The following is a 14,818-nucleotide window of genomic DNA, read 5'->3' as shown; positions in this document are numbered from 1 at the left end:
GCAAATACTCTTCTATGCCACTGTTTATCATCGACGTACAAATCCTGCTCGAAAATTAATACCAAGCATTCTCTGAGGGAGCTTGAATAGAAGAGAGAACAGCAAAAAAAAAAAAAAAAAAAAAAAAAAACAGCAAATAAGATGAATTAAAACAGGAGAAGACGGCTCTCTGGTACTAATTATGACTTCCTTTTTTTCCCACTCAGACAACACGTAGAAAATAATCTAACAAAACAACTGATTAACACAATCACGTCTTTGGTCTTTCGATGCAACGATCATTGCAGTCCGCTCAAAAACAACATCTCGTCAACTCACTTTCTATACATTGATTATCCATCAATGCCACCTCTCATCAGTCCATTCAGCCGTGTGCTCATTTTTTTTTGCTCTTAAATGAAACATCTTTACTCTCTTTTGGTGCAACCTTTATGAATCTCAACCAGCACTACAAATAATTTTGTATGTTAGTCTGATGTTAATCGAAACTTATGTTATCATTAATTGTTTATTGTGTAATCATATGTGAAAAAAATTGGACGCAATCAGAGTGATGTTCACTACTCCTAATTCCAAAAACGCTCATCGGCCGGTCTGTCTTCTTCTCATTACGTGACCATTTCATCCAATTTCTTCAACCTGCTTTTCTCACTTTCACCATTCAGTGTTGCATTAGCGCTTACTTCATTATCAAGCCAGACATGTCTGTAATAAGTACAAGTGGTTAAACTGCAGTCATTTATCACTTTACACCCTGGGTTACTCCTCCAATATTGAGTCATGTTAACGCCATCGGGTTACCTCCTTCAAACGGGGCGCTGATTTGTGTTTTACGCATGCTCTCGCTCTATCCGCAAAGAACCTTGGTCTTTGCAGTCACAGGAAGTACTCCTATGTGTGCATAATTCGAGATTACATTGTCTTCTCTGAGGTGTTTTTTCCATTATTTTCTTTCTCTATAGCAAAAATGACACAGCTGATCAGGGGTGTCAAACATAAGGCCCTCGGGCCGGATCAGGCCCACAAACGGTTTTAATCCGACCCGCAAGAAGATTTGGTAAAGTATAAAAATGGTTTTGGTTTTGGGGGAAAAACAAAAAAAAAAAACAAGTTCTAAATAAATGTGTTAAATATGACACATTCAAATATTGGTAACAACAGGACAGCATGAAAAAAATAGCGATAATCTGCATAATATTATTGCCAGTTGCTTTATGTTATAGATCATGATTTTACTGATCTGGCCCACTCTGTATTAGATTTTGTGGCCCCTGAGCTAAAATGAGTTTGACACCCTTGCAGTAGACACACATATACACAGAGATGGGCACGAGTCTCTCAGGTTAAGTCCAAGTCAAGTCTCAAGTCTTTACAAGACTTTAGGTTCCAAGTCCAAGGCAAATCCAAGTCCCTGATCACGAGTCCAAGTTGCTGTTGCTCCGTGTTTGTCATGCTGATAATTGTTTGCGCATTTGTTTATGCTACGTCGTTAACACTTAGCATTGCTTGGGTGCACGGAAAGGTAGTAAGACAGAGGCAGAGGTTTTTGAAACGTCCCCTGAGCTGCACGCACAGACATTTGGAGTAAGGAGAGCAAAAGCGAGCTCATAATGTTCACAAGTCCCAAAAGATGAGTCAGAGTCAGGTCTCGAATCTTTAGTGGACCAGTCCAAGTCGAGTTGCAGGTCTAAAAAATGATCGGCTTTAGTCTCTCCCAAGTCCCCATGTCGGCATATATGTGTGTATAAGTCCGAACGTCTGGTGTGCAACCCGCCCAAAATACACAAGCGTAGGTAAACAATCAAGGCGAACCTCAGAGATGAAGCACAGCATCACATTTTTGCCGCGAGGATGAAACCGACCGCTTTATTGCTGTGGTGAGTGACATGAATATAATGCGTTTTATTGACGGCGGGAAGTAAGATGCAGAAATTACGTCTATTTGCGTCACGACATCAGCGCGTTGCCGTTTGATTCGGGTTATTCAAAGACGGGAGTAACTCTGTCCGCTCACTGGAATTTTGACCTTAACCCGAATATTGACTGCATATAAATGTCGTAACTGAAGTTTTCCCATAAACAAAACAGCCCTGAGAAGCTGGACCTTGACTGTAAAAGGCTTTGAAATGTTATAAAAGTACAAGAAAAACACATTTGGTGTCTTCTGCTTTCTGAACTCACTTGTTCACCGTTCCCAGAAATCCGGCAGTTTTCTACAATCTTTTGATCAGAGTGCATTGTAATCGGTTTGTGTCACTGAAGATCAACGGGAATCAGACTGCGACGGAATCTTAGACTTATTCAAAGGACAGCAGGTCCGGGTGCGGCTCCGTGTCCTCCAGACTCACTTGCTCGTCTTTTCTGCTGTCGGCAATCAAGGCCTCCTCACTCAGGCTGATGCGGCAGTGAGTTTTCCCCGAGCACGGCGTAGAGGCCATCCTCGAGTCCACATCGGACGGCTTCTGCCACACATCACAGGTTTTAGCTCGGGTCTCAAGTAACGGCGGAGGATCCTTGTTGATGAGATCTGGTACAGAGAGATGCAACTGGTGTTCCTCCGCATATCCTCCACTCGATTCTTCCTCATATATCACCGCATTCGCCTTTCCGTTGCTTGCCGTGATCTCCGCCGCCCCGACTGCAGACGTCTTGTCGGTTGGCTCAGCAGCAGAGCTGATGAGCTCTGTTGAGCTGTTGTCAAGCTCATCTTTCAGCGTATCCTCTGTGCTTTGGGGCTCCTCCTTGGGGCTGAGGGCCGTCTTTTTGGGGGACGAGATTGGCGAGGACAAGTCTGCGGTATCCAGGGAGGAGACCACGGGGTCAGAGGAAATCATCATGTCCCGGGTGGTCTTTAATGCCCGAGGGAGGCGCTTCTTTCCCGATGGCGGCGGTGGGTCGAGCCGAGGGATGGAGTCAAATGAAAAGTGGCTGAAAGTGCAAAAAAAAAAAAAAAAGATAAATAATAAATGTTCCACAGGGTGGGCCGATACATTGAGTGAAATTAAATTGAACTTATCACAGCAGAAGATTTCTTTGCAGTAACTGTAATACGTTTCTTTTCCTATTCCACTGACACTTCCAATTCCATCACTTCAAGCTTCATTTTGATTTTACGGTGTTGTCTCAAATTTTCTCTGTTGAAACCCATCAGTACTACGCAAAAGTACAAAACTTTCTTTGAAATACGGCGGTCTCCGCAGTTTGTTATAATGAGTGAACACGCAATTTAGCGCCTTTAGGATTTGGCTTTTTTACGAAACCGGCCCATAGAAGGGCGGGTGCTTAGAACAGGCAACCATTCACACTCAAATTCACATGGTGAGCAATTTAGCATCTTCAACAAACAGCCAACATGAGCAGATACTAAGAGTACTCACCGATAATTAGATGCATTGTGATCCAGATGTAAATAATTTTGTATTGAATAATACATTTCAATAATCAATTATTAAAGATCGTAGCTCTGGCAGGATGAAGAAAAGTGGAACATGGAAGCACACACCCGCCAGACAACACACGTGTGAGTAAGCGATACGTCTGCGCCTACATACTCTCCATTAGAATATCGCGGTCCCCTCGCAGTCATACACCCACCGCCCGATTTCTTTACACAATAAAAAAATGTAACATCACAATTAGACATGGGCCAATTAATAAAGGGGCAGTTTTCTGTGGTTTTAAAAAGTCAAGGTCTGAATAACCGCTCAGGCTGTCTGTCACTGGTAATGCGTTTTTTTTTTAATAGTTGAATATCCTTCATCATGTACATATTATTTAACATGACCTGATCAAAAAAATAAATACATCTGCCTTCATGCTTGTTGGCGCTGACTTCATTGCTTCCGCCATTTAGTTTTGATACGCTACTTTCACGGAGTGACAAGATCTCGCGTGAAGTCATGTAAATTTATGGGCAAAATGTCGTTTTAAAAAGTATCGATTTATGTTTTTATGAATTGGGCTATAAAAAAGAAAATCGATTCAAATCGATATCGCCTTTTTAAACCTAGCTCTATTTATTAATGTAACAAATATACATTTTTAAGATACAAATGATTGCTCAAAGACAAAAAAAAAAAAATGCTGATTTGAAATATTTGAAAGAACGACATTTTAAAGCTGTCATTTTAATCCCCTTATATTTTTGCACTCATTTCATCACAATCTAATATCGGCCCATGTCCAAGAACACACATTCCCGTATTTGCACAACGAACAAACAAGAAGACACTGAACAGCCACTGTAGGGTTTCTAAACTCGCAGGGCTTTAGAAAAAATAATTTAAATGCATTCATAAGGGGATGTCTCACTAAAAAAAAATAAATAAAAAAAATAAAAAGTACACGCAGTAAATGTGCATAGGGACCACTGCATCAACATGAGAAGCCTTCTGAGTGAATAACTCTGGCGTATATTAACGTGGGGGCAAATTGTAACTCTGAATCCCTCCCTCGTCTTGGCATGCAGCCAAAGGTCCACGTCAGCTCCTCCTCGAAGCTGCTTTCTTGTTCGCACGGTCAATACAAATATACGTTTGTCAACTGCATCGTGCGCTGCAAACGCCAAACAAGCCCATCCATAAAATGGGACATGAGCGCCTTAGCTTTCTGCAATGTGAACGTGCACACATGAGAATGAGTCTGGGTTCCTTTGTTATTATGAGTAATGTTTATCATTGATTTCTGTGTAAATAATAAGTTATTCAAATAACCAATATACAGTAAGTGTGACCACTAACACTGTCATATTTTTATTTTTTTTTTACCAGTACACCCAATTCAAACACCACTTTTGGTCGCAAATGTTAGATTCTATTTACTACATCTAGATAATGTACACAAATGTACTCTGCAATTGTGTAAATATGGACAATTACAAATGCTGTTTTAAAAGTACTCATATTGGGAGAAAAAACATCCATCCGAAAAACATGCATTAATTGAAGATGCCTCGCTAATTTATATTTAAATGTATGTGAGAGAAGAGTTGAGAAGCTGCCGAGTGCCGTGAAGGACGTAGTGGTCGAATAAATACCTCACAGGGTCTGTCATGTTTCAAGGAGTAAAAAATATGCGCCAAATACTAGTGAATCTGTTTATTTATTTATTTTTTGTTTTTAGATGTATATAAATTTGGTTCATAAACGAGCGCTGCAGATGCAGCCTTAGGAACCTACTTGCGATCCCTGGCCAATTTTAATAAGGCTTACACAGGTTTGACAGTTAGGTTTTGTAACAAGTAGGCCTCTTGCAGATCTTCTGACTTACAAACTCTGAGCTGTTCTAATTAGAGGTTTCAAAGAGTACTGCTGGTTGAAAATATAATTACTGAAGTAGCGGTGAACGACCGATATTAGGTCAAGAAAGTGAGCTACGGGCCAATTAAGTATTCTGCAGCATGTCAAAGCTTTTGGTTCACTTGTTCATTGAGTACGCTGCATTTGGTCATCGACCACTAATGGGACAAGTCTTTGATTTAGTTCAAGGCTGTTGCGGTCTTCACCCATAGACACTGTTGAGAAGATCGTTCAGTGAAAATGACTTTTCAACATTGTATCGAGAATGGAAAAAAAAAAAATTCAATATTTGTCAAAACGTAAGAACACGATAGTGACATGGACTAAGTCTTCAATCCTTGTCTTAATTGAATTGCATGTATCATAAGTACTAGTGGTATGGGTAGTCGGTATCGGAGCATGCCAGTGAGTGAATACTCGTAGTGGTATCGGTCTGAAAATAAAAAAACAAAAGTGGGATTGAACAACCCGAGACAAAAGCATTCTACCTGTTTGCAGAATTTTGGCTGAGTTGGTCCATGCAAGTCCATACAGCGCCAGCGTTCTTGTTGACCTCCGTGACACCGATGTCCCCCACGTGCATGGATTCCTTCCTCCTCAGCAGGTCATTCATCTCAGATGATGGAAGGAGAAGTCAAATGTCAAATGCTTGAGTTTTGCCTTCCTCTTGTAGGCCTACTTTTGCTTCTAGAAATATATTTGGCGTGCTCAAACCACTTGCGCAATGCTAACCTTTGCCCCGACAGCTTTGCCCAGGTTAATTGCATTTTTCAGCCTCTGTTGGCCTCCAGACGGAGGCGAGTCAGAGAAGCCAACGCCCAGGTTCGAGTTTGAGGACGCTGGGGTTCTTTTGGTCGAGGGCTGGCCTTGCCTGGTGGTCTGGGGACTCTGTTGCTGGGCAACAGAATTCTCAAACATGCTTTGGTCAACTGTGGATAGAGAGAGGAGGAGAGGACTAAGCTACTGCCAGTGGAGAGTTTGTACAATATACTGTAAGGCACATTGATTGTAGTCAAGCTCAGAGTCATCACTCAGTCTCGACATCTGTGATGCCCTCTTCTTATACTGGGGATTTTTGGCAAACTCAGCATGTGTAAGCGAGACAATGATTGCTTGAAGCAGTGTTTTCAAAGATGCCGATTAAAGTCGTCACTCTCCACATCAAAGCACACTTCCAATGTGTACAATGCCGGCAAGATGGATGATTTCTTTAAGAGCAAGATGACATTGCAACATGATTGATGTCATGAGCAAACATGCATTCGGTTTGGGACTCCATCTTGCGATAGACGAGCAAAACTTGATGAGAGAAAGCATGCATAGAGCAGGACTGGAACAACGGGAAAACATTGAGGTGGGACTGAATTCACTTGAGAGCTTACCTCACAGAGAGAAAAGTTTCTCGGAAGGCGGGTGATAAAACACAAAGCGATCACATTTCAGACCATTTCACCCTTTCAAGAAATCAAGCATGCTTGAGTTATTTTTGTTTAATCACAGAATTGCCTCTGATTCATGACGTATCAGGGGAACAGGTGAGGGAACGTTAATGGCTCTGAGTGCAGTCTGGCACCACACGCGCATGTCGGGGTGATGCATTGTCTGGCCCAGATAAAAGCAGGGGAAAAATATTGCTCTTTGAAATCAGATGGAGCCACCAAAATCTGGCAGAGCAGGTTTACTGTAACCTTGACGCCAGGCTGCATGCACAAGCGTTTTTTACTTACCGTCCCCGGAGATGGACAAAAGTACATTAGCCGGAGGGCCGCAGCAAATGTGATCAGGCATTATGAATCAGCTCAGTGCAGACACCGTTTATGATTCGTACAGTTCAAGGAGATACGGAAAGAAATATGAGAAGAAAGGAGAAATAATTCATCGCCTGCATGCACAATTACTCAGAACAGTCGTCAGATTACAACCAGTTGGAATGAGAGAGATGTTACACGAGGAAAGCGTAGAGAGACAAGCCGAACAGGAAATGATTTCCTACACGTTGCGTTGAATGTCTGTGAACTAGAAAAAAAAATAGAAATCACATAGAAGGTAAAACCTTCAAATCGCCTGTTTGACTAAAAAAATGTAACGTAAAAATGCTGCCACATCCTCAAACTTCCTTTGAACGGCTTCCAAAGTTGAATTTTAGCAAGATCAGATTTCAAAACTTACTTTGACTGGCACTATACGGAAAATCATGTTTACATTATCTTAATAAAAATGTTTGTACTTTGCTATAAATGAATACAAAAGCAATAGTGAAGAAAGCAGACATGAAAGCAAACCACTTTATGATGACATTCACTTCAAGCAAACTATTGCATCAATTTAGTTCCACCGCTTTGCATATCAAAACGCAACATTTTTTCAAGGCCCGCTAATAACATTCAAATTGTCGTTGAGCACACAGAGTAGACACTCTTCCATCAAGGTGTTGTACAAATCTATCATTCAATAATAAAGAAAAACAACCGTGTTCAATGTCATTTTCATCTGCAACGGCCATTCATGTACATTACATACAAAAATCAGTCCGTTTTTTTTTTTATTTCCAGAGCATTTCTATTGATTCTAAAAGACCAGAAACATACAAGGCCTAGTTAACTCTTAACGGTGGGATTAGAAATGGTTTGTGAAGGGCTACTTGCAGAGGTGGGCATTCACACCAGTCGTCAGCTGTCCGTCATTGACAAACTCTGACGACTGGCGATAACTTTGAAACAGTCGACGGAAGCGATTTTCAGCCGTCCCCCGAACCGCTACAAACCCCCCCCCCAAAAAAAATCAAAGCCGAGGGGCAGTTTGGGGATGAGAAAGCATATTTTTTTTAATTTATTTTTTGGGGTGTGTGTAAAGTGGTCAGAACTAAAAATAACCATGACAGCCTGTAAAAATGACGGATGGTGATGGGCTTCCAGTTCGGCTGGTGGGGAATGACAAGTTCACCGACGCACGCACTGCCGGCTATTTGAGTGGAAACATTTTATTTGAATGAAAAAGTAACACTTTAACATTGGCTCACATTTCTCTCACTCTTACATGTAGAGATAATGCTCTAAAATCAAAAGATATAATGTTACAGAGCACACCGACGGGAATCCCATCCACTCCTTATTAACAAATCATTTTTTTAACTTGTCACTTTACATACAAAGATTTGCGCTCAAAGCTCCTTATGAATCTGTGTTCCACCCACCCCAATTAGAGGAGATAAAACAATTCCCGCTGTCGTTTCACCGTGACTTGCAACGATGACACAAATCTTGCCGAATGAGTCATTACACGTCGAGAACAGTAGCAAAAATGAACAATACACGAGAACGCGTCGGTCTCATTTTCTAATTCAAACTCTATAATCAGCACAACAGGACACGGCAATGACTTGAAACTAATTGCACTCTGGTATGCAGAAGAGAGAAAGTCGAAGAATGAGAACAGTGGAGTGAGGCTTGAGTAAGGTTTTGTGTAGGGAGAATAAGGGCAATCAGGTTCTTTAAACAGAAGACACAAGTCATGAGCTTCCTTCCAGGACTAAAGTCAATTCTAACCTTGAACAGATAAAGGGAAGCTGATTATCTGTTTTCTTTTCTAATGTAAGCAAGAACAGGGCAGAGCTTTTGTTTTCGTTGACAATAATTAAGCTGCGTGATGATAACCAATCCAGACGTCAATTTCGTGTGTATACAGGCAGGGGTAAATAAAGCCCGATGTACAGAGAAGTACGTTCCAATAGTACAGGACATGTGCTGTATGAGGGTAGCAGAACAGCGGTGAAGTCTGTTTTAGTTGTAACAGAGGAGTTGAAGGAAGGGGTGCATCAGGGGTCTGCTCTAAGCCCATTCCTCTTTGCAATAGCAATCGATACGCTGACAGATGAGGTAAGACTAATCCTCATTGAGCATGTCTCTGGAAAGTGTCAGGTGTGTTCTGCAATGTTCGAGCCTCTGCTAGGATGAAGGGGAACGTTCAGAGGACAGTGGTGCGACTTGTGATGGATGGATTTGAGACAATGGTTGGACAGAGTTGGAGGTGGGAAAATCTTTAGAATTGACCAGGTTGATTGGAAATGAGCTCATCAGAAGTCAGAGAGAGATGGTTTGGACCGTCCAGAGGAGAGAGAGAGAGTGAGTATATCCATAGAAGGATGTTGAGGATGGAGCTGCCGGGAAAACGAGCGAGAGGATGACAGACGAGAAGGTCGATAGATGTGAGGGAAGACACGAGGGACTTCAACGGAAACGGATGAAAACCGGGGCCAGGCACCTCTAATGGGGCAAGCCCAAAGGAAAAGATGAAGAAGAAGACCGACATTCTGCATGATGGGGGTGAGCCCTAGAGCAAAGCAGATCTGACTCCTGATCTGAATGCTTCATCCATCAATTCTCCGTACCGCCTATCCTCACGAGAGTTGCGGGCATGCTGAAGCCCATGCAGGATATCTTCGGGTTGCAGGCGAGGTCCACCCTGAACTAGTTGCCAGCCATTTGGACTATTTACTGTGTTTAACCAAGGGAAACCAGAGTACCTGGGAAAAAAACCGCCACACAGTCACGGGGAGAACATGCAAACTCCACATAGGAAGACCAGAGCCCGGATTCGAACCGACGACCTCAGTTCTACGAGGCAGATATGCTAACGAGTAGATCGTTTTACCGTCACTGAATGCATCAATATGTAAATTATATTTAGGAATGTCAAGCGTTATCACTCCAATATGAAGCTCATTGAAAAAGTCACGATCAGTAAACATGATTTTGGTAAGTTAAACGGAAGTTACGAAACGTGAGGACGGGAAAATGCGCAAATAACTGCATCGCCTTTTTCCTTTCCATTTGTGATGTCACATTTAGATGGAAGAGTAAATATGTTCACTTTCAATCGATTCAATGCACTTGCGATTGTGATTACAGTATCTATTTCAAGATAATCCAAGTATGACATCATGAAAGTGCAGCGACTTTTCTTACTCGTTATACGTTCAATAAAGCTTGTGAGCCAAGACAACAAAACAACAGAGCGAAGCAGAGAGCTCCCACTCAAGCAGCTGCTGCGAATGGTCCGGCTTAATTCAACAAAATGCTCACGCAATCTGATGCAACACTAACGAAGCCAGAACACGGAAGCAAGCCTTAAAGCAAAATGCTATTAATTCCACCGTGACATTTTTTTTTTAGTCAGTCCATTTGAGAAACTCCACACTAACGTCCTGACTTCAAAACGTACTTGACTCTTCAAGGTGTCTTTTAGGGCCCGGAATTCAAATAGGATTGTGAAGAAGCTAATGTGCCCATGGAGAGAACCATCAAGGTTATTTTGACAGCAAAAATTTAAACTCAGGGCCTCAAATAGAAATCGAGCTCACAACCAAAGTTGAGAATTTCAGGAGTTTGACTAGTACAGTCTCCAAAAATATAAACATCATTTAACTTGAAACCAAAGTGATTGATTTTCTTCCACCATTTGATCATCCAGACATTTTAAAGTCCCTCAAATTTCACATAGCACAGTTAACGATTTAAAGAAAAAATAAATTGATGACCTGGAAATGACGCTGCTAAATGATAAACTGAACAAAAACACGCAGTGCTAATATAACACAACTCACATTAATAATCTAGGCTTGGTGGCTTTCTTCACAAAAGTACATTTTAATGCCACTATGAAAAAAACTGCTTCATTTAACAGTGTTTTATTATCAGCAATAAGTACATAATTTAACACGGGATATGAGCTGGCAGAACTGCCGCCGACTATTAGATGAGGGGGAAAAAAAACAGGAGTAATGTCCCATTTCAGCGGGAAAATTTACGGCAGCAACTGCGGCATTTGTTATATATCGCCCCATTTGCCACTAATGGCTATACAACATGTAATACACCTTCAACGGCATGACAAAATAATTATTTCACAATGTGTACGGAGAATAGTCCAAAATAGCCGTTTAAATTAAAAAATACAGCCGGTATCAATTATTGATCTACGTTGCATAATGGAGTAATAAAATCAAACATTTCTATCCCTTTTATTACGCTATTCTACAGCTAGTCCAACTAATACATACGGGGTTGAAATGAAGTGTGATTACTCTTGACACTCACTAATGGTTCATTTTTCACATGCATCTGCTACGTTAATATGCAATAACGGTGAAAAATTATGCAATTATGCTGAAGGTTTTAAACTGTGAATGGAGGAACAGCTTTAGTATCTCAATTGAAAGTGCCTCGACGATATTGAGAGTGACTTGCTGCTGTCACTCAAATGGACCAGGTAGGAACAATTTGGCACACACAGTCTAAACTTTGTCCCTTGTCCAAAAATCATTATGTTTAAAAAAAAAAAATAAAATAAAAAAATAACATGCTCGGTGTATCGGAGAATCATGTTGGAAGGTTTTTAGATGACAATTCATAATTGTGTCTATGGTAGACCAAACATTTCTCTTTCTTTTGCAACTTGGCAAAAAAATAAATAAAAAAAATAAACAAAAAAAAATAAAAAATAAAAAATAAAAATAAAAAATATAAATAAAAATATAAAATAAAAATAAAACTAAAAAATAAAAATAAAGATAAAGATTAAAATACAAATAAAAATAAATAAATGAATAAATAAAAAGAAAATGGTGATTTCCATCATTGTTTTGAAATGATTGCTAATAAGGGTTGTGAACTGGATTGGATGCTGTTAGTGATGTCGTCAAAGAGCACAAAACAACATCGTATTATTTATTCCTACACATTTGTTTGAGAAAAAACAAACAAACAAAAAAAGCAACACTATATTACCTTTAACTCACATCTAGAAATGACTATTACAAAATAGATACAATGCATCCTTGAAAGTCAACCTCTCCCTAGGTCACACAATTTGAAATTTGCACGAGACATTCAAGGAAACAAACAAACAAAAACGCTGCACAAAACCTCTAAATTTATAACTGTCATAATGCAAAAAATGTGCGATTTGTTCCAATTTGCTTGACCAATACAGTACACGCTAGACTTCAATTACTGCTGATTTCAGACTTGAAAGCTTAGAAGTGTCACAGAAGATTGTGTTCGACTTTGATTTCTATTTGCATAATTTGCCTTGTGCCTTCCGATTGCTGGACAATCTGCTTGCCCCTCTGCCAAGAAATTTAAAAGGATGCATTGAACTTTCATCAAGACATTCCTGTCATTCATTCCTCTCATCTGAGTTTGTGCAGTTTCACCTCATCTAATCAGACAAAATTGTTTCGTCTCCCGTTGTCATTACAATCAAAGCAGGAAGTGGAAGCTCTACAAAAGCGGAAGACTGCATTTAGCCTGCAAATACAATCTCAGCATACTTAAAGCCCAAATTTGAACTCCGCTGAAATAACATGACCTTATCTCGGAATCAACTCAACACATGAATTAGAAGCAACTCACATGGTTGCTGTGGCGATCTTTCAAATGACCGCCACTGCAACACCCAGACTTTGCTTCTTCTGTGACAAAATGCATTTGTGATTACCTCCGGAGGAAAACATTGTCGTTTACAACCAAGCTATAATTAAGCCTCGTTGCAAATGCTTCAGTAAATTCAAGCTTTATGGCCTTGCAGTCAACGCCTGACTGCAGTCCAACCAGACCACAATGCAGCCGTCTTCTACTCTAATTAAATGGAGCATAACCTCGGACGCTCAATCTCAGTCTCTCAAACTAAATTACCATTACAGTAATATTCCTTCGCACTCTGATTTTATGTCAGTTCAAAACCAATTGTCAGTAGAAATTTATTAATCATCTGGTAAACATAAAACAACACATTAGGAGCTAACTAAAAAAAACAACACCCCAAAGAATTCCAGTTACAGCAACAACCATCGCATGCATTTTCTGTTCTGCTTATTTTTTTACGGGTTGTGGAAAGATGGTGCTGGATTGGTTGACAGGGGGAGAAACAGACCAGTTTGTAAGTTCACGTTAGTCGAGGTCAGGAGAAGTCTTCAATCCAATCTCTGAGGGGAGGGGGGTGTATGAGACTCACAAAGGGAAGTCATGAATGACCAAGTAGTAGTAGTCGTAGTAGGAATGTAATGATTCATCGAAAATGGATTCAAACTGCTCAAATTGATGTTAAAAAAAAAAAAAAAAAGAATCGATATGGAAATTTTGACCACAAAGGGATTTGTAATAAAAACAGTCAAATCTAATCTATTGCACGTTTATTTATTTTCATGTTTAGTTCTGGCTCAAACAAAACACTGATAAGATCAAAATGTAGTTAAACAGTCAAAATAATTTGTTCATTTTCAAGTCTATTTTTTTTTTTTTTTTACAAAAACATACTCTTTGTAACTAGGACAAAATGCAGATCAAATTAATTGTTGTAATCTATCCTGTAACCAAACCAAGCCAAGCGTCGCACATCTCAAAGAGAACCGTTCGATGAGTCATGCAAAAATGGACAAACTTTGGCACAACTGCACACCAACCGAGAAATGGGCGCCCTGCACCTAAACTGACAGCGAGCGAGGACGGCACCGCTCAAGGAGGCAGCCAAAAGGCCCACGCTCACTCCTGAGGAGCTGCAGAAATCCAGAATCAGCATCTCCAAACCTGAGACCTTAGTACTTAGTCGAAAAAGGGTGACGTGGCCTGCGCAGAATGAAATCCTGCCTCAAGTGAAGGAGTTCAGTCATCTTCCATCTTGTTCATGAGTGAGGCAGGATGCTACAGCGCAACACGTTGGGTTTCTCTTCAACAAGTGTTGGACAAAGAGGAAAGTCCGGGCTTCCCTGCTAAAGCTGATGCCCGGATAAGCGGAAGAGAATTGATGGATGGATGGCTTTTAGGCAAAAAAAACACAAAAAAAAATGCATTGAAAGTCAGTGGATGCGAGTGCCATTGTTTGATGGTAGGATTTTTACACGCTAAACTGAGAGAACATTTGTTCAAGTGGTAATTTCATCATTTTAAAGATGACCAAAAAATGAGGCAGAGGGACATGTTAACCAATTAAGGCAGTGGTCTCCAACCAATGGGCTGCGGACCGGTACCGGGCCGGGGGCCACACAAATGCCGACCAAAAATAAATAAAAAAAAAAAACAAAAACTTGCAGTTGACCCATGCTAATTGCCTCGCTCTTATCACGCTAATATTATACCCACAAGCTAGCGAAATGAGAAACGATAACATGGACGAAGCCCACTTGTTACATAGGCCGGCGAGCGCCGCCACTATGCCGCCGGCACTCTGGTCTGCAGTTGAGGAGTTGTATGAACCGGTCTGTTGTGGAAAAAAGATTGGGGACCACCACGTTAGAGGGTTTAGATTCATTGAAGCTCCCAAACAAATGGTCTGTTTTCTAAAAATGCTACTAAAACGATAGTATGCCCGCGATTTTAAGAATATTTTCATTGATTGACACCTTCTAGCACAGTAAGGAAAGAATATTCAAGTTGACTGATATCAAGTGGCATACAATTGTTTGTTGGTATACGAATGTACGTTTGTGAAGCCGAAATTAGTCCATGACGTCTTTTCTGTTACGT

At 40.6% G+C, this 14,818-nt stretch overlaps 1 protein-coding gene across 2 annotated transcripts in view; it reads right to left on the bottom strand.

Annotated features, from left to right (window-relative positions):
• Nucleotides 1-1,376: 1,376 nt before the first annotated feature.
• The window catches only part of nos1apa (nitric oxide synthase 1 (neuronal) adaptor protein a), a 54,179-nt gene continuing 40,737 nt past the window's right edge, over nt 1,377-14,818 (bottom strand). For both annotated transcript variants that reach the window (XM_088313273.1, XM_088313276.1), the window contains exons 11-13: nt 6,030-6,226; nt 5,786-5,910; nt 1,377-2,928 (exon numbers count right to left, since the gene is read on the bottom strand). In XM_088313273.1, coding sequence (XP_088169399.1) covers nt 2,298-2,928; nt 5,786-5,910; nt 6,030-6,226 — 953 coding nt within the window. In that variant the 3' untranslated portion in view covers nt 1,377-2,297. The remainder of the gene's footprint in view (nt 2,929-5,785; nt 5,911-6,029; nt 6,227-14,818) is intronic.

The sequence above is a fragment of the Idiotropiscis lumnitzeri genome, chromosome 13 (assembly GCF_059441095.1).
Source record: "Idiotropiscis lumnitzeri isolate Australia: NSW breed Sydney's pygmy pipehorse chromosome 13, RoL_Ilum_1.0, whole genome shotgun sequence".
Lineage (NCBI taxonomy): Eukaryota > Metazoa > Chordata > Actinopteri > Syngnathiformes > Syngnathidae > Idiotropiscis > Idiotropiscis lumnitzeri.
The sequence above is the reverse complement of the archived record's forward strand: the minus strand, read 5'-3'. Positions and strand labels throughout refer to the sequence as shown.